Here is a 20,638-nt window from a genome sequence, read left to right as displayed (position 1 = left end):
TTTCTTAACCAGGGCACCTAGAAGAAAATTGAACTTTTCTGACGTTAGGCTGTCTCCTCACAACTTGATGATGCCCTCAGGCTCTAGTGAGGTATGTAGAGTCTGTGCCTACCACACTTACAACCTCAAACTGCTGTGTACTCGAGGCTTGTACTTTCTTTTTAAAAATGTTTTTGTTGTTTTGCTGCATCATCCCTGCTGTCATTGCTAGTTACTGCTTGATTATTTGGGTGCTTCACAGGCCATTTTTAACTTATTATCTGGTTCCAAGCTTGGGTCTTAGTAGCTAAAATATGATCTTCAGAAATGCAAGATAGCATTTGTGGTGGACAGAATTGTAAGGTGGCCCCTTCATGTTCACAACCCTGTGTAATCGCCTCCCCTTGAATCTGATCAGGACTTACGAGTATGATGGGATGGCCACTCCAGTGATTAGGTTACCTATATGTTTGGCAAAGGTGAAGGGACTTTGATTATGTAAAGTCTCATAATCATTTGACTTTAAGTTAATCAGAAGCAAGATTGACCCAGGTGGGCCTGACGTAAGAAAGCAAGCCCTTTAAAAGATGATCTAGAGGTTTTCTCTCCTGTTGGCTTTGAAGAAGTAAACTACCATGGATTCTATAGCAGCAAGAAGATTAATTTGGCCAAAAACCACATGAGCTTGGAAGAGGACCCTGAGCCTCAGATAAGAACACAGGCCTGAGCAACACCTTGACTGCAGTGCTGTGAAACCCTGAGCAGAAAATCCAGCTTAAGCTATGTCTATACCCTCAACCCATGGAAATTGTGAGATAATAAATGGGTATTGTTTTATGCTGATACGTTTGTGATAATTTATTATGAAGCAATAGAAAATTAATACAGTATCCTATTTGGATTTTGTATTTAAAAGGGTAAAAGCATACTGCACTTGCAATGCATGGGTTCATACAAACTAAATCACATTATTATAATTACCCCATCCTACTATGCATAATAGCAATTCTGAGTTTCATTCAGCTCAGGAAATAAAACTCCAGAACCTATTAAGATGATGCTTGTCCATTCCTGAGCTTCAGCAAATAAAATATGCAGGGCTGTAGTGGAAATCCAACGCAATATTTCTCTTCTCTACTAATTTTTCTACCCAGGAGAGAATCATAAATTAGAAAAAAAAAAGATCTCATGTTTAAAAAAAAAACTCAAATGGAACAAAACTAAACTTATCAGTGGCTGTGTGGTGGGGTCAACTTTTTCTACATGATATTTTAGTTACCTATGTTATAAATAAGTGCAAAAAAATATCATGATGGTATAATATCTTATATTTTTGAGCATTTTATAAAACTTTAAAAAGTTTATTTCATATGACCTTCACAATATATGTCCCTTCAAACACGAATTAAGAACTAAACACAGCCTAGCAGGCTAGTAATTTATTTATATATTCAATTTTTTAAATATTGTTTTTGAGTAATTATTATTGGTGCATAGTAAAAATTAAATCTCTTTCACAGCCACCTTCATTAATCTTGTTTTCCTCTCCAGAGTCAACTCTTACTGGTTTCTTGTGCATTTTTCTAGAGGTATTCTCTGCAGTTACAAATAAATATTCAAACATGATGTGTTAATTTTAGTAATTTATATTTTACTAGAAATTGATATATGTCACTGGAATTTAATAATTTACTGGAATAAAGTTTTAAAGGGTGTTCTTCTCCATAGTTGTACTCATAGTTCCTTGCTCATTTGTAAATTTGTATATTTATATTTTATCCTTCGACATTCCTTTTTTTTTTAAGCAATAGCAACAAACAGCACTTGAGCTTATCAGTTGTACTGTTTTTGTCTGTCCTGGTCTAACATTTAGTTAAGTACTTACCACAAAGTGCTCAGCCAGGTACTGTGCTCTGCTTTTAATACACACGATCTCTCAGGGCTTCCCTGGTGGTGCAGTGGTTGAGAGTCCGCCTGCCGATGCAGGGGACACGGGTTCGTGCCCCGGTCCGGGAAGATCCCACATGCCGCAGAGCGGCTGGGCCCATGAGCCATGGCCTCTGAGCCTGCGCGTCCGGAGCCTGTGCTCCGCAACGGGAGAGGCCGCAACAGTGAGAGCCCTGCGTACCGAGGAAAAAAAAAAAAAAAAACCACGATCTCATTTCCCTGCAATAACCCTCCAGGGTAGATCTTTTAATAATGCTCATTTTACGTATGAGAAAATGGATTCTGCAGGAGGCCAGGTAATGAGCCTTCCACTAGTAAGGGGGAAAACTGAGACTCAGCCCCTCTCTTTCTGACTCCAGAACCTCAGCTTTTAATTTTACTTCCCTGCTTTTCTTCCTTAATGTCTTCTTCATGCTTTCCTTTAATTATCTTGCACAGTTTCTAACTTCTTGAGTTGACCATTAACTTTCATTTTTTGTATTTATTAATAAATCCATTTATAGATATAAATCTACCTCTGAGCCTGCTTTATCAGCATAAACTATGTTTTGTTATGTGGAATTCTCAATGTCATTTTTGCTAAATATTTATTTCTTTCTCTTTTGACATGAGATGTTTAGACTTTTATTTTCCCAGTGAGTAAGATTTCTCATGTTGTTGTTTATATATTTGTAAATAATATTAGTTTTATTGTATTGTAATAAAAGCGTAATATTTCCTATTTCTACATTTTAGAATTTACTGAGTTATCTAATATATAATTTGTTTTCAAAAACATTCTATAGATCTCTAAAAGACAGTGTAGTGTTTGTGAGCACTATGGTACCTATTAAATCCATTTTTTTAAAAATGTAGTTTGAATTCTCCTATACTTGATCTGTCAAAGTTAGAGATATAGGTGAGCTGTTTCCTAAGAAAATTGACTTTCTTAGTGACTCTCTCCTCGCTTCCAACGATTCTTGTGTTATTTATGTCAATATGATGTTATTTATTTAGATAAAGCTCCATTATTATCATAGCTATATTATGGCTATATATCTTTTATAAATGTAAAAAATGATGCTCTCTTATCCCTCCTAATTCTTTTAATCTTAAACTTTGAAATTAAAATTGCCAACTCTATTCTTTTTGTTTGAATGTTTCTATATATTTTTTTATTCTTTTGTTTTTAGCCTTTTGGATATATAATTTAGAATATTATGCTAGCAGATCAAATAGAGTTTGATTTTATCTATTTTTATTAAATTTGAGAGTCTGTTAAAAAAGATAAACACATTTATATTTTCTGTTTATTTCTTGTATGTTTGATCTGTCTTTTATTCTATTGTATGATTTCTCTTTTTTTGAATGATAATTTTTTTCTGACTTTTTAGGATTATTTTTTCCTTGTTTTTATGTTCTTTATGCATCAGAATTTACATACAATGTTTTAAATTCTGTTAGGAGACAAATTTAAGCTATTAAAAAACTACTCAAACCTAGAATTATCAAAATTATTAAAGCCAATGACAAAATAGTGTCCACTGGCTTTCTCTTGTGAGAAATGCTGAGCCGCTAGTGCTCCTCCTGGCACTGAGGATCTGTCCTGTGAAAAAACAGACATAAAAAGAGTGGAAAGGTGAAAAGAAGAGTGGGACTTGGAAGTGGAACCAAATTTATTTCACTTATCTTTTCCTTTTTTTACATGCACAAGAATGGTATGTGATTTAAAATTCTATACCTACATAAGCCTAAAAAAGGCATCTCAATTAATATAACAAAATGCCAAGTGATAGGATATTATGTCATAATTTAAATAGCAGAAATTTTTCTTCCTTAGTGGGACCTAAAATAGTGTGTTTAGAATGGTGTCATAGATGAGATGAAATATTATATATTCTTTTTGAAAACGCTTTTCTGCATTAAAAAAAGGGAGACTGAGATGGTTCTTTTCAGCATCAGAAATCCTAAAGAGGTAAGACTGACCCACACACCTTCTATGGAGAGGAGATTTTGCCTGTAGACCAGGGCTGCCATGCTCTGGGGCAGCTGGTGGCCCCGTGGGAATGCCTGGGTCAGATGCTGGGCCCTGAGCACTCTTGGCTTGACCTCTTGGCTCTTACTGCAACTCATGGGGCTGCCCTGATCTGTCAGCAACTGGGACATCTGAGTCACACCCAAAGAGGAATTTCTCCTGTTCTGCCCCTGGGAGTCCAGACGGATTTCATCCTTATGTCAACACGTCCCCTACGTCTCTGTGGAGGAAAACATTAGAAATATCTAGGTGGACTGGCTCCAGGTGACCTGTGCAGCAGTATCCAGCCAGCAAGGATCCTGTGGATGCTAAGTTTGACAACCAGCAGATGTGCTGATCTTCTGTGAATGACACAGGGACCTTCACCACATCACCTGGTTATCGTTACAATCCTCCTATTTGATTTAATGAATAAGGCCTGGTTGATATCGACTTCCAGTGCCAGTTTAGGAACCCAGCAGCCTAAGAACAGTGAGACCCAGGGACAAGATCATCCATCTCTGAGTTTTCTTCTCTGTACAGTATTAGGAGAATTGTGCATCAAGGGCTGATTTTCTCTTTGGCTCCGCCTGTATTGGTGGCACATATCTTTCTGGTGCCTTTCAAGGACACCTATGAGATGCTCCACTGCGATACCCATGTCTGCTTTGAGTGTTCACCAAGCATACCATCTGGCCTCTCCGGGCAGCCATTTCTGAATATTCTCAGGATCCAGCAAAAGGGATCCCACCCAGTGCTGCACTCTGTCTGTCGTACCTTCAGCTTCTAACCTTCACCTGCACACTTGGGGGAGGAGTTAGTGGACTTCTCCCAGGGTCTCTTGCAACTATTTCCTGTGACATGTTGGATTTTTCTCAGGAGCATTTGTTGCTAGCTGACCTTTTCTAGCTTTCATCAATCTCATCCCATGTAAACTCCAGCTTGATTGTATTTCTAAAAATGTTATCATGTGAATGGCATCCTTCCTTAGTTTCCTGCCATGATGCAGAACTTTCCTATTTGTACGTCTTTTTGGTCATTTCAGAAAGGATCTGATAGGCAAGGGAGAAAGAGAAGTAGATGCCTTTGCTCTAGTTGTGTGTTCGTTTTTAACAGAAATCTGGTCATCTTGCATTTAGAGTGTCTGCAGGATATACAAAGAGAAACACCATGAAAATTAGTGATTGAATGTATGGATCTGAGACTTAGGGGAGCTCTGTGTTAGAACTATAAATTTGGGAGGCATCAGCCCATGGTGGGAGTCAAGTCACAGGAACAGGGAAGACTGCCTAAAGCAGGAGTTCCAAAATCTTGCGGATCATCAGAATATACAGATTCCTCGGTGCTTCTCCCGTAGAGTCTAATTTAGTAGACTGATGATTGTCCTCAAGAATCTATAATCTTTTTTTTTTTTTAAGCTTCCATTGAAAGAGCTCTAAACTTGACTATTGAGAGAAGAAATTGTAAGGCAACACTCCCAGTGTGGTCTTCCTTACATAAGAAAGTTTTAGGTCTCTATGCACCTGGCTATGTTGTAGGGATGGTGGCAGGGTCACCAACTGAAAAAGTGATGAAGACTTTGAAAAGTCATTGTGAGAAAAGGGTAGGGATGCTGATGAGACACATGTACAAAGTGAGGGGACAGAGAAAGCTGGACATCAGTGAACATGAATGTGTAACCTCCCCTTTCTTGCTCAGCAACCTGAGTATAGACATGGAGATAGTAGGAGGTTGGGTTAATAGAGTTGGGTAAATCAAAGGACAAGGACAGGACACTGAGGACTACAAAAATCTGTTGGCATTTGACCATAGCCCCCATCCTTTCAATTTTCTGCTACCCTAACCTATTCCCAATACAGCTGCTCTTGACCTCATCATCACCAGTCCCTTACTACCACCCATCCCCATTTTTCTTGGTCCATGTTCTCCTCCTTTCTTTTTTTTTTTTTTTTTTTTTTTTTTTGGTACACGGGCCTCTCACTGTTGTGGCCTCTCCTGTTGCGGAGCACAGGCTCCGGACGCGCAGGCTCAGCAGCCATGGCTCACGGGCCCAGCCGCTCCGCGGCATGTGGGATCTTCCCGGACCGGGGCATGAACCCGCCTCCCCTGCATCGGCAGGCGGACTTTCAACCACTGCACCACCAAGGAAACCCTCTCCTCCTTTCTTAACCTGGAACCCAGGGGACATCCCTTCAGTCACTCTTTTGACAGTAACCCTCAAAATATTAAATAACTAGTTTAAGGTAATACCACTAATAAATGGTGAGACTTGAACTTAGGCCAGTCTGAGTGTTTGTTTGTTTGTGTGTTTTTGGACCAGTACTTTATATGACCCCTGCAGTTGGCATGGTGATACCCCACCCACACCCTGTTTAATGAAGGACTTATTGCCGCAGCATCTGGGAGTGCTGTCAGCAGACAGACTTCAGCTGTCAGGCCCTTTGGTATGCCTCACCTGCAGAGAGTTGCCTCATCCAAGTTCACACTCTTTCCTGGGCCACCCACCTCCAATGACTGATAAATGTGGGAGTATAAAGTCCTGGCCCTCTCAGCCCTTCTTGGGACTACTCTGAAGGGACATTCTATCTCCAGAGCTCCCTGTGAGGTCACTGAGACTGTCCTTGGGACTGCATCACACCTCACCTTTCCCTCATCCTTCCTCAGGTGTTGATCCCAAGGGCACTCCTTAATAAACATGCTCCACGCTAAACTCTCTCCAAGTCTGTTTCCTAACGGACCTAACATAACAGCTTCTTCAAGAAACGAGAGCCAGAATTTCATGTTATAGAAGTCATATGACTTTTCACCTTCTCCAGAGACCCTATCAAGTGTTTTAGGGAAGTGTCAGATCCAGATGAAGCCTGGTGCTCCTTGCTCTGGTCACCATGATGGCATCTAGCCATTTGGATTTCAGGTACATAGGGCTCAAGAGAGAGGGCTAATCCAGGCCTGAGTTAAGTCCAGTGGTGTCAGATTTGGAATAGGGATATGCTGCTTCTTAAGCTTTGCTATTTCCCTTTTCCCTCCCTAGTCATCCTTCTGAGGCCAGAGTCTGGCCTGGAAGACTAATCTTGAGTCCCAGCTTTAAACAACCTGCAGATGAGGCAACCGACTGAAAATTTCAGGCTCAAATCTGATACACCATTGCACTGTGATTTTTAAAGAAGATGTTGGGGGTAGGAGTTTATTAATTAATTTATTTTTGTTGTGTTGGGTCTTCATTTCTGTGCGAGGGCTTTCTCTAGTCGTGGCAAGCGGGGGCCACTCTTCATTGCGGTGTGCGGGCCTCTCATTATCGTGGCCTCTCGTGGCGGAGCACAGGCTCCAGATGCACAGACTCAGTAGTTGTGGCTCACGGGCCCAGTCGCTCTGCGGCATGTGGGATACTCCCAGACCAGGGCTCGAACCCGTGTCCCCTGCATTAGCAGGCAGAGTCTCAACCACTGTGCCACCAGTGATTTTAGTGACTGAAAGGTAAAAGCATGACCTAGGCCAGAGCAAACGAATTTGAGTGGTTTTATTTCAGGTTGATTTTTTTCCCCTCACATTTTATCAGTTAGAATAAACAGTCATAATATGTCAGGAAAAAAAATAAGCAAGCCATCCATCAGAAAAAAGTTTTTGGTTGTTTTTTAATATGATTAAGTATTATAGGAACACTAACAAATGAAACAAAATCGATACTTGTATATTCCAAATTTGCAAGTTTCTCCACTTCACGTTTTAATTATTCTTTTAAATCTATACAATCACTGTATAAAGTAACTAAATATATGATTCAGGATATACTTCTTTATAACAGTTAGAAAATGTGTGGTATTTGGTTTTCAATTAAACATCTATGAAGACTTCATCTGTGCTACCCACTTAATTAGAAAAAAAATATGCAAAGTAATACCATGCTGGAAATGTCTAAATAGGGGAAGCAACTGAAATTTATATATTAAGGATGGAATATATTTCACTTAATTGGAATATACGTTGCCTCCTAATCCAGCTAATATATTTTTCAATCAGCCCCAAATTGAAGCCATATGTTATCAGCGATCACTCAGATCACTCTAAGTATATGATCTGTGTTACATTAAATAACCTCATTTAGGTAACTGCTTTAAACACTGTGTAGAAGCAAGTACTCCTTAAAGGTTTCAGTTACTGATTTTCAAATCTTCTTTGTAGGTATAAGCTTCTCAGAAGGCCAAGCATAATCACGTTTCCTGCCCAGTTGGTCTTTTCCTTTGATAACCACCCATGGTTACTATACCAGCCTGTCAATAGGCATTTAATGAGAAACTGCTGGTGACTGAAGCCTCTACCAGGGCCTCTAAGCACACGGAAGATTAGGTGTGCCTGGAAAAGCTTACAATAAGTTGGTGGTTTTCATGGGCATAAGCCAGCATGGGTTTGCTTAATTTTCTTGTTTTTCAACAGCAATGACAAGATGTTTTTCTAGGAGTAGCATTGGCTTTGACACCCCCTTAAGCTGATAGAAAAAAAAAAATAGCTCCTATTAAGTAATAATTTAAAAAATGACAGTTTACTTGGTCTCCAGAGGTTTGCATATCCACAGATCAGATTTATAACATGAAGTACTGGAACATGTCTCCTACTTACTCATACATTAAGGTAAAATGTGTTCTAATCCTTTATCTTTTAAGAATAAAACGTCAGGACATTTTTGTGATTTCCTCTAACTAGTAAGACAGGAGGGAGGTTCTTCGTGAGGATTTCCAGCCAAGCCATGTACAACCAATCTGATATAGATCCTTTTCTTGCCACTGGAAGGCTCCTGACAGCATGGAAGAAAAATAAAGAACAAACATGACAATTAGTACAGGCAGTAACATCACTAGTTATCTGAGCTATGTAATAACAAGTGGCCTGAACCTTTTATGTGCCTCCCCGACAAAATGAAAGCATGGAAATTATTTTGAATATAGATATTAAATTGATATACTTCTCGGATAATATAAATATCTACAAACCAGAAAAATAGGCTTGGGCATTGTAGGGTAGAGGCAAAGCATAAATATAATAAATTTTCACTCTTTAAATAGAAAATGTGATCAACCAATACTTCTCCCCATTTTTGGAAAAAATGACTTTTCCTAATGGTTAAATCTCTTACATTTGGGAGAAACAGCTGTTTGAGTCCTACCACCCAATTCAGGAGAACAATCTATGTCTTAAATGGATAGTCCTCCAGTGTAGACCTTGTGTGAAGACATAGTTAACTTTGTACATAGGAGTCGGTTCATGAGGTATAAATGTGAAATTGTTGGTTTTCATGTTTAGCAATGAATCTTTAGGTAAACATTCATATTTTCAGCAGGTACACCCCTAACATTTGTGGAGTGGAGGGCAAAGAGTGGAAATGGAAAAGCCCACTCCTTTTTCTCCTGCCCATGGTAAAGAGTCTTGCAAACATGCTATGGACTCCATACCTCAGGAGCAGCTATCTAGGGAAGGGGCCTGGGAACCTTGGTAGCCAGCTTGGGGCTAATTAGGCAGAGAATTCCAGGGTCAGGTTCCCTGGAACCTGGGAGGAGCCAGGGTCCTAGACGGGCATGCACTATGCCCCTGGCCCTTTGGGTAGGGAACACCTGGTGGGAAGTCCAAGTGGAGCCCTCTAGAGCCCATGGGCCTCAGTTGTCAGTGTCTCAGGGTGGCCTTTATTTTCCCTCGCTGCCTAAAATCCCACATGTTCCAAATTTAACTTTCCACCTGAATAGTTGTGAGCTTTTAAATTCACAACTAAGGTTTCTCTGTAACAATCTTAAATGTCTGCAATGATACTTACAGGACTATGAGATTAGCAGCTCTTGAGTGCTCCTGTAAGAGTTCGTTCAGTCGAACTTGGCGGTAACTCTGTGGACAACATTCAGATTTTGTTGAGGGCAGTTTTCCCAGAATTATGAATGAGAATTTATCTTCTTACCTCAAATTATGGACAAGTAGAAAAACCTCATTTAAAAAAATTACAGTTATTTCATTCAGGTTTGGAAACTTAACAGTGTTTTTAAAACTCATGGGAAACTTTAGAAACATAAAGAATAAGACCATTGTGCTATAGTGGCTTATTAAATTCTAGAAGAAAAAAAACAAGCAAGCCACATGGATAACGGTAAAAAGAAGATAAGAATGGCCAGTGCTGGGGAACAGGTTTGCAGCTGAAGAAAACTAACCTAATCTTGATACTAATTTGATATCCTAAGGACATAGGTTATACCCTAGTCTATCTTTATTTAAGCTCTTTGATTTTTACCGGCACAGGGGACTGGTTTCAATGAAAGAGTCACCAAAAGACACATTTGGAAAAATAACTACATTAACTATTTTGCAGTGATGAGAATAATATTTATTATTACATTTCACTGGTTCAGAAAACAAGGTTTAGATAAGTGATTTGCTCAATTATATGAAAACTTTTTGTTAGAACTGGGAAGTTTATCACACACAGAGCTTATGATTCTTAGCTCAGTATTTTTCCACTAAATTTGAAAGGCTTGTAGTATCTCCTGCTCTAATTTGTTCCAACTTCAGCTCCTAATATAATTTATTTAAATTTTGTACTTTAGAGGTTCTTGTGGTCCTTTTCCTTGAATGTCTAATCCAATTCAGATGTCAATTCTTCTGCCTTATTTTTATGTCCCTGCCCTTTTCATCATCCTCACTATTGCAACTTCATTCAGCTCAGGCCATTAGGGTAACTCCCATTTTATTGGGTTCTCTAGAAGAGCCCACCATTTTACATCTGTCCTACAAGGTGTGCTGGATCCAACTTTCATATTCATTGCTTCAATTACATATTTTCTCAGATCCCTATGTTAGTTTTTATAGCTAACTTTATCAGGTTAAAATTCTTTGTTATTGTCTCAAACTGTGAGTCAATCTATATTTACTTTTCATATGTATTGACTTAAATTATTTTAGACTGATGGGTCTGTCTCCTGTTCTATAAAATTAAATTGGAAAGAAGACCTCACAGTGTGTATCAATAACCTGTTTTTAACTTAAAAATTGATTTTATACTAAAAAATGAAAACAATTTTCTAAATCCTCATATTCAATAATATGATTGAAAAAGCACTTGAAATATGGAGATACCCTGGATCTTGAATAATGAAATTCTATAATAGATACATTACTTCTTGATCTTTAAATCAACCGCTGTTTTCTTTTTCAGCTAGTTAGATAGCAAAGTAAAGATTAAGGGAGACAAGTCCTTACCTTTTCCTTGACTGCTTCCAGTTCTGCATCTGTAATTTTCCACGGAGTTTCTCTCTTTAATTTCTCAGCAGTTGTTAAATCTTTGCAGCTTTCATGGAGACGATATGGTTCAATCATTTCTTCAAAGAATTTCCAGCTGAAATTGGAATTATAAAAGAGGCCTCACAGTGGGAAACCAACTCATTATTTCACAGATACTCTAGGTATGACTAGCCCTGCTGGCTACAGAATCAGAGCTGAATGTCATGCAAATCTTTTAAGAATTATCTTTGCAGGGGACTTTCTGTGAGTAAAACCATATGGCTCTAGTAGTGCCTCCCTATCCAGGGAAAGGCCTTAACGTGTGTGAGGCCTTAATAGCCTACTAGGCGAACACACAGATAGTAATTATTCTGCAAATACATGTTCTACATAATAGAGTCAAAGACACAGTTGTAACGTAGACACTTCAGCCCATAAATGAATTTGCTTCTGCTTATTTTATAGATTCTATGGGAGACATTCATGAATTAATGTAGGAGATGAACTAGCATCCCTGAGAGTTGGATAGGGTTGCCCTCCTCACCTTTAGTCCACATGGCAACTCGCACTCATGGCAGGAGGCTGCAGGCAGGTAGGAGAATAGTAACTAAGAGGAGCAAGGAAGTGAGTTCAATGGCTATGGAACAATTTGAATGTTTGCTGTAAATAATGTAGCCTTTGTCCTTCTGGTATCTGATGTTGCTGCCTGAGATTTTCAAATGGCTATTGTTCAGGTGCATGTTAGAGGAAAGAACAAAAATCAATAATATTTTAAAATCTGAGGGCATTTTAGAGCGATTAAGAAGAAATCATTGAATAGAAAAGGAGGAGCAGTATCTCAGAGCTGTGGAACATTTTAAAATTTGCTGAAAAATCTCATTCTTGTCTTTCATAAGAATCTCATAAGACTTTCTTTTTTTTAATTAATTTATTTAATTTATTTATTTTTGGTTGTGTTGGGTCTTCGTTGCTGTGCGTGGGCTTTCTCTAGTTGTGGTGAGTGGGGGCTACTCTTCATTGTGGTGCGTGGTCTTCTTACTGCGGTGGCTTCTCCTGTTGCGGAGCACGAGCTCTAGGCACGCGGGCTTCAGTAGCTGTGGCACGCAGGCTCACAGCTGCGGCACATGGGCTTAGCTGCTCCGCAGCATGTGGGATCTTCCCGGACCAGGGCTCGAACCCGTGTCCCCTGCATTGGCAGGCGGATTCTCAACCACTGCACCACCAGCAAAGCCGCAAGACTTATTTTTAAAATAGCACAAAACAAAGTTTATAATTTGTAGGAGTAGTTGTCTTTACTATGCTACTGTAAGATGATCTCAAATATAAAGTTTTCTCTAGTTTTATATAATGTGGCTTACTTATAATTTAGTAACTTTGGAATGAGTGATAATTAGAATCAATGTGATGTTAGGTTAAGAAATTAAAATATGAAGCAATGAGTTCAGTGATCTCATCAGTTGTCCTGATTTAGGATTTGTACAAAGTACAGAGATTACAAAGGAGTAGGTTGTCTCTACAGTGTGCTTTTTTTAAGGGATTAAAGAGATACTTAATGCAGTAGATTTCTGGTGCTTTGACTTATTTAGAATGGTAGACAGTGACACGGAAGGAATAAGACTGATATGCCCTATTATTCTTTCAGCCACACAATACTTTTATTTGCTCTTCCTCCCAACAGTGCTGTGCTTTCAGAGACCTTGGCGGTAATCAGCGCAAAGTTGCTGGCCTAGGAGAAAAGAGCCTGGATTCTTGCTCCAGCTCTTCCATTGTCCTCCTTGACCTGGATAACCTTGCCTATAATAGGGGGTAATAATGGCTGCTCAAAGCTGGCACGTGGTTGTTGTGAGTGTTAATATGATGATTTGGGTGACAGTGCTCTGAAAAGTATGAAGTGCCCTGTAAAAGCAAGGCATTCATTTTACTCAGCAGCCATAGGACTGAGGTTAGCAATTGACAGCTTCTCTGTTTAAGCTCTACATATAATTATTTTGATCAGGATAAGAGTTTTCTTTGCATCTCAGCCCAGGCGCTTATTAGAAAGAGCAGTTCAAAAATAGTTTCCTAAGAAATGGAAAGTGGAAAGGAGATTGCTGGTTGTCCCCCCAGCATGCACACTGTGTTTCTCCATTGTAGTTTGGGTGGGAATGACTCTATCCCTAGCATCAGACAGTCAATACAATTCTATTTCTTCTGCCAGACTGATTGGCCAGGGTGGGCACATAACCCAGGAAATCTTGACCAACAGGCACCTTGCATTTTACTGACCACAGCACGTGGCTCAGTGGCTTGGGTTGGTGCTACCTGAATGCAGCCAATGACCTGAGTTCAACAACTGGGGAAGAGACAAACTTTTTCTCCCACTGAACACAAATGAGCAAATATGTAGTTCTGGCTGCTATGGGCATTCATCTTGGTTTTATAAGCTAAGTCAACTTTGATTGATGAGTTCATAATATAAGGCAGAGTAGAGAGAATGAAGGAGAATTAGTCCTTAATTGTAAAATTAACCTTCTAGATCAAGCTTCACCTGTAAGCCAAAATACCCTTGGATTTTTCAGTTAAGTTTGATAATAATTTCCATTATTTAAGTCACTATGAGTTGAGTTTTCTTTTACTTGCAATTGAAGCATGCTAAGTGACACAGTAGGTTATAATGGGGCTGTATTTGTCCATTTATTTTCTCTAAACTCTTACTGCTCCTTATCTATGTTTATCTTTGATTTCTTCATCCTAAGGCTCATCCCTGATTTGGCCATTTTCCATTCTCCTAGCTTGGTGATCCAAAGGTAGCTCAGGATTTCTATTTGATTCTTATTAAATTTGATCTTTCTTATAATTATTTTTTAATTGATTCTAGAATAGGTCAAGTATTACATACTATTAAATATAAGTGAGAATTAATTTAATTTAAAAAATTAACTTATAGCTGCCCTGCCTTCCCTATCCTTGTTCCTCATAATAACAAAGTTAAAAACATTTTTTGACTGCATAAAAATTTCCCCCTAGGTTCATATAAGATTTCTTTTCACAATTTAATGTATTTGTTGTTTTTGTGATCACACTAGCATCTTTCAACTAAATTATCTAGTGAATTGCTTCTGGTGTCTCTCTGATTTCTGTTTAAAAATTGCTGTTCTATTGGCCTATTACTTTTAATTCAGTCTATACAATAAAAAATGAAATTTAGCCACAAGAGCTTTTCAGTTTTCCCAATTATTTTCTCATTAACTTTGCTTTTGTACTCCCTTTCACCCTTGCTCTACCATATTTATAGATAATACTTTTATGATAGAATGTCTCCATCAAGACTTGCTCATGTTTTACGGGTAGTTGAAAGATCTATTAAAGGTAATTGAAGGACAGTTAACATTAGCCTCCAACACGGAAATCACTGACAAACTATTTTCAACATTGTGTGAAAATAGTGACCAAGAAAGAACAGTGATCAGGGGATAGCTGTTAATGGTAGACAAGGGCTGCCTGACCAACAAGGCCCATGTGAAAGCCGAAGTTGAGACAGTGCTGTAAGCTTTGGGCCCTGGGCCTGGGGCTGCATCAGCCCAGAGGAAGAGTTCTCTTTCTCTTATTAAACCACTCAGAGGAGTTGCCTTTTAAAAATTATCACAAAGGTGCTAGGTGTGCTACCAGTGGCCATTTGTGAGATTTACTGAATGACCATTCTCTGTTCTAGAATTTACCTTCAAATATTGGAAAAGGCATTGCCAGCATTGGACATGTGGTGGTTTTATAAAGTAATACGGCATCAGTTATAGCTGAAGACTGAAGACAGAAGGATGGCACTTCCAACACACCTCTTCTTGGTGGCCTTTTGTCTTCACACCAGGGTACATTCACTGCAGTTATTCTAGTAAGAATGGACTTTTTTTCCTGCATCTTCCTCAAGACCTTGAAATATCACATAGAGAATCTCCACAATTGTGAAAACTAATTCATTTTTTTTTTTCCTGAGAAAGGGGAATAGAACTCTTCACTGCAGGATGTGGAGGATATGTAAGAAACACCAAATCAGAATGGTGTCTAAAGTCAAATTTAGATACCAGGACAAAAGCACAAATGCCTGGGTCCTTTGTTTCTTACGACTGTGCATAGAGTTTTCTCCTTGAGAAGAGGAAACCATGGAACAAAGGTCGGGGTAGGAAGATGAAGAGCGTCTAGCCTGTGATGGACACTCAAAGAAGGAAGAGGCATGGTTAGTAAAAGAGATACATCAACATCTTCAGTGATAGGACAGAAAGGATGGGTATGCAGCAGGTGACCATGGCAGCTGGGCAGAGACTAGCATAAAAGAGAGGGAAGGAAACAGGGACTTGGGTAGAGAAAACCATGTTGATGGGTAAAGAGGCAAAGGATATAGAAACAAATTAATCAGCAAGCACAGACAGTCCTTAGCTGCTGATAAGACAAACAACAGCAAGAAGAATTCACCTACGAGAAGTAGGTGACTGATCTGTGCCCAGCATTGAGCCAGGGCTTATAGAAAATCCAAAGTCAGTAGGGGACACTGTGACTGTGCTCTAGACAACAGTAAATGGCCCTGTACTTGCAGAGTGCTGGCAGGCTCTGGCCTGTTGCTAAGTGGCACATACTAGGGAATCACTGGACCTGCTGTGTTATGAAAGAGAATGCATTCCCACCAATTAGAGCTATAAGATGAGCCCGTTTGATCACATCACTGCAAAAGCCAAGAGGCAGCGACTTAGGAATTAAAATTCTTCAAGTGAAATGTGGAAGGCTACCAGAGGTTACCACATGACAGTTCACTTCATATCAGAATGTTAATTCCATTTACCAAGGAGGATGATAAATCTGTTCTTAATTTTTTTTAACTGTTTATAACTGTAGAAATACAGGAATGAAAGGCATTAGTGGTATATATGATATAAGGAAATACTACATAGTAATAATCCAGGTTAACCCTGTCAATTATAGCTTTCTTATCACAGTTAAGATGTTTCGTAAAGCTGTTTTAACTGACCTATAACACTGGAGGAATCATGAACACCCTCAAACTATATGAAGTTCGAGGTTGCCATTTGGTCAATAAGAATGCGTCGTAAATCTGGATGATTTTCAGTTAGTTATTAAGCTCATCTGGGATAACAGTGAATCAAAAGAAGGTAAGAGCAAGAAGGCTCAAGGAATATGGAATTGCAATCCATCAAGAACTGCAGGAGGAAGGAGAAATGATGGTCAACAGAAATGAGAAGAGGTCCAAGAGTCCAGCAAGGACCTAAGCCATACTGAGACCTTCGTGTCTCCCTCTACTCTAACCCTTGGAGACCCCATTCCACACCAAATCAAATGTATTAAACTGCATCTAGATGCAACAGTAAATATGATTTTGGACTGTAAACAATTGAAAATATTTTATAATTGCTAAGTCATTGCTCTAAGTACTTTAATTTATAATTGGCTATGATTTTCAGACAATCTTCTTACACCTCTGGGAACTCCTTTTAAGATCTACCTACAAATTGTTTCCAAATATCATGGACTTGACAAATTTAACAATCAATGAAGTTAAAATGATGTTGTTTTGAAGACATTTAAACAATTATTTCAATGTTTTTCATTTAAAAATTTTGGAAGCAATACATTTTCTTGCCAGGCTTCAGATAGTTTTAGAGACCGCCTTTAGGGGCTCTCATAGGCTTCCCATTCAGGATGCCCCACCAGTAATGTTCAATAATGAAAACTTAACCCTGACTGCTCAGGTCAGAATTGTCTGAGCTTGTGCTTCCTGTTAATCTTGCCACCATAGAAACCAGTAACATGAAGGGCAATTTTAAAATGTTAACTAAATGGTGTTTCAACAATTCTTCCTCTCAAGTTCATCTTCACCTTAAAACCTTTTCCTTCCATTAGAACGTGATAGCTCTGTGTCATGATTATTTGAAATCCCTTTTTATTTTACCCTATCAGGAGTCACTGCAGTAAATCCATAACATTTTTACCTTCTGATAATTAACACAGAAGAGAAGGCGAGAGTACCACGAATAAACAATGGATCTTGTTCAGTGTTTCATACCTTTCTTTGTTTGGCTTGATGTTGATGTCACCAATGACATGGATGTCTGCAAATTTTATCCTAAATTTGCTCAGGAGGGAAGCCATTCTGAAAATATAAGAGAGAAACACTTCATCATTGCATATTTAGCTATTTTCAATCAAAGAGTTTTGATTTCATGTCTTATTTCAGCTTAGATTTTGGACAAAGGCTTTGGTTAGTGTTTGATTTTCATTACAGTACTTGATGAATACAGATAAATGTGGACCAAGTTATTCCATTGAAGGCAAGGAGAAATTTCTGTAGGTGCAGTCACTGGAAACAGCAAACCCAGCTCTGCCTTCATGTTTCAGGGAAGATATTGTGGAGCTGTCCACTCTTCCTTATCATTTGGAAAAAAGAGAGCAAGTTCCAATACTTATTGACTATTACGGATAATTTTTATAGAGTTACTGACAAACTACTGACAAACTAATAATTATTATATATTATTACATCATTATAGATTAAAGGTTTTTTCCCCTAGAAACTGAAAATTTTGATATAATTTCAAAGTTACAAAAAAGTTACAAGAATAGTGCAAAGAAAGCTCAGATTCACCAACTGTTTATATTTTGCCCCATTTGATCTGTCATTCTCCTTTTCTCTTTTTCTATCTACATCTGTCTATCCGTACATTTTTTGCTTGCTGGCTTTCTACCTTCTACCTATTTTCCATTTTAAAGTAAGTTGCAGATATCAGGCCCCTTTACCTGTAAATACTTTAGTGGGTATTTCCTAAGAACAAGGACATTCTCTTTTATAAACAGAGTACAGTTTTTGACATCAGGAAATTTAACACCGATGCCCTACTACCATCTAATCCACCACCATTTTCAGATTTTATCACTTGTCCCAATAAGGTACTAGAGGCTTTGTAGACCTCATGTTAGTTTCCATTTTAGTATGACTCTCTTTACAAGGAATTAAATATTTATAATATCTTTCTAAGAGTGGGGAGAAAATGTGGAAAACTACTGCGTAAGAGCCAGTCATTATTTTGTGATTTCTGGAAGTAGCAGTTCCAGGAAGGGCTAGGACTTAGGCATGTCATGAGGGACCAAATGCCGCCAAAGGGCATTCTCCAGATTCCCGCCCGAGACCTTTGGATACACCACACTCTCGGCATGCTTGTTGCTCTCAAAACTACAGATCAACTCTCCATGACTAAAGTAATAAGAGAGACACAGACTTAACACCGTGGGACTTATTTATTTTTTTAATTAGAAGAGCCATCAACAGTCATCCATTTAAACACTTTCATACTACAAGTGAAAAACTGGGGACCCAGATATGTGCAGTGACTGTTGCAAAGTCCTGCAGCTTGTTGGTGGCAGAGCTGTGGCTCGGACCAGATGTAGTCTCTCTGTTCTAAGTGTGCTGTGCTAGAGTGACTGCTGTGAATTAACAGGTTTGAATCTCCCAGAAGAAACTATTGGACACAGATGCCTTCAGGCTCTTCCTTTCTTGGATGCATTTACCAGTCAGAACAAAATAAACATTATACAAGATAATGATACTCTCATTCAAGACTTGAGATGAGGCTTCTGTGCCAAATGCTTGTTGGAAGCATTTGTGGAAGGGGATAAAAGGACTGAAGACAATGATTAGAAAAATTACACAGATAATTTACTGGCCAGGGACACGTAAGCTTGAGGCCTATCATGGTGACTTTGTCTTTAAATTTATTGTGCCTCAAAGATGCTTACAGTTCTTAAAATTAAAGCATTAAAACAGCAAACATCCAAACACAGGAGTGATAAATTACTTACGTAATTTTTTCTTCTTCAATGCGATTGATCTTCCCTCCGACATAGATTCTTAATTTACAGTCTTTCCATTTTTTTCTGAGAGTCAAGATATAGGGGATAAGGAGTGTTAACCCTAACAACAAAAAGAGAGTAGATTATGACAAAAGAATGAGCATATCCAACTGAAAGGAAATGAGTAGCTTCATATCTTTATTCTTTCCCACATTCATAGCTCCTACCTAATTTAAATCTTTGGAGAACACGGAAATGTTGTTCTTTAACTGATATCGTTTCATATACGTTCCCATGCAGTTTGTTAAATTTATCAACATAGAAATTCTGCTCCCTAGTGTATATTCTGGAATTTTTTACCTCCATCATCAAACAGCCACCAAACATCAATTGTGCCTTTTCCTTGCTTCTTTTTAAATTGGGTGCTGGCTTCCACCAGTTTCTGGTTGATCTCCCCCACATGCATCGACTGGATTGTGTTAATGCTGCTGTCTGTAATGAAAGAGAAAATAGTACATCCATTTGTCTTTTGAGGAAAGAAGCAAAATAACTTTCTAATAAATCTCTTCAGGAGAATAGAGGAAGGGTCATGAATTTGTAAGTGTTTTTTATACTTATGGGTAAATAGTGAGTCCTCTTCTCCGGAAGAGGAGAGATAAAGGTCAAATTCCACAATAATTTAGATCACCTTCAACAGTTCAGAAAAACTTGATATTGATCTTATGATTGCAGTTTTCATTATAAAGCAGCAGATTTTTTTTTCAGATCCTTAGTAATCTCTCTCAGAGCAGAACTATTATTTAGGCAGGTACCAATGCTAAATTATCTGATACAAAAGCCAAAATATCCCGATTTTTCCAAATTTCAGGTATAACTCAACTTATATTTTCAGATGTACCTAGAAGTAGAACATGTGGTTATTGGTTTTCTAGAGATAAGCAGAAGTATCAGAAGTACTCCTTCACTAGACAGTTTGTTCATTTGAGCGCAATTTTGGTGTAAACTCCATCAATGCCTGGATTATAAACGTTGCCAGGGACCATGACCGTCTTGACTCTCTATGACCCTTTGGTCCTAATGTGGACCTGGCTTACTCTTTTGTGACCCTTTGGTCCTAATGTGGACCTGGCTTACTCTTTTGTTTTCTCTTCAAGGAATCTGTGAATCTAAGGTAAAGCCATTTGAGCTATTTGAATCTCTGTGAATGAGATGAAAAAGCCAGGAACTATGATTAAAAACACCTTTTCTTGAGTTATAGTTAAGAGTGTACATAAAGTACTTAAAAAAAAATTTTAATGCAATTTCCACCCTAACATGGACACAGCAAAAGTGTACCAGGGAACTAGGGCAGTGTTTGCTCAGAACCGTTGCTCCTATTTCCCAGTAGGGGTTTCCTTCCTACTCCATATATGTTATTTCTCATTTCCACATCTTTGAAAGTTGTGACTTCATTGCTCTGTTTCAAAGCGAGGGTGTCAGCATAGTGCTTAGAGTAGAGCTGACAGCCTCTTCAGAGCTTCCTCTCTGATCTAAGAGGTTCTGAGGATGCTTTGTTCTGTCTTTTGTTGTTTTCATGTTTGGGCCTGTCGGTTCTGAAGCAATTATCTCATATAGTTTGTATCTCCCTAGGACCGCTAA

General features: G+C 38.6%; 1 protein-coding gene and 1 long non-coding RNA gene across 4 annotated transcripts in view; one reads left to right on the top strand and one right to left on the bottom strand.

Moving 5' to 3' along the window:
• Nucleotides 1-20,638, top strand: part of LOC307182800 — a 129,305-nt gene that overhangs the window by 20,103 nt on the left and 88,564 nt on the right. For all 3 annotated transcript variants that reach the window (XR_013827263.1, XR_013827264.1, XR_013827265.1), the window contains exon 3: nucleotides 13-91. This is a non-coding gene — a long non-coding RNA (uncharacterized lncRNA). The remainder of the gene's footprint in view (nucleotides 1-12; nucleotides 92-20,638) is intronic.
• SLC12A1 (solute carrier family 12 member 1) overlaps nucleotides 6,141-20,638 on the bottom strand; it is a 91,017-nt gene continuing 76,519 nt past the window's right edge. The window contains exons 21-26 of the mRNA XM_079914318.1: nucleotides 19,361-19,492; nucleotides 19,010-19,121; nucleotides 17,220-17,306; nucleotides 11,150-11,285; nucleotides 9,720-9,787; nucleotides 6,141-8,708 (exon numbers count right to left, since the gene is read on the bottom strand). Of these exons, the coding sequence (XP_079770444.1) occupies nucleotides 8,573-8,708; nucleotides 9,720-9,787; nucleotides 11,150-11,285; nucleotides 17,220-17,306; nucleotides 19,010-19,121; nucleotides 19,361-19,492 (671 nt within the window). The 3' untranslated portion in view covers nucleotides 6,141-8,572. The remainder of the gene's footprint in view (nucleotides 8,709-9,719; nucleotides 9,788-11,149; nucleotides 11,286-17,219; nucleotides 17,307-19,009; nucleotides 19,122-19,360; nucleotides 19,493-20,638) is intronic.

The sequence above is a fragment of the Stenella coeruleoalba genome (genome assembly GCF_951394435.1).
Source record: "Stenella coeruleoalba genome assembly, chromosome: 2".
Lineage (NCBI taxonomy): Eukaryota > Metazoa > Chordata > Mammalia > Artiodactyla > Delphinidae > Stenella > Stenella coeruleoalba.
This window is presented reverse-complemented; position numbering and strand designations above follow the sequence as displayed.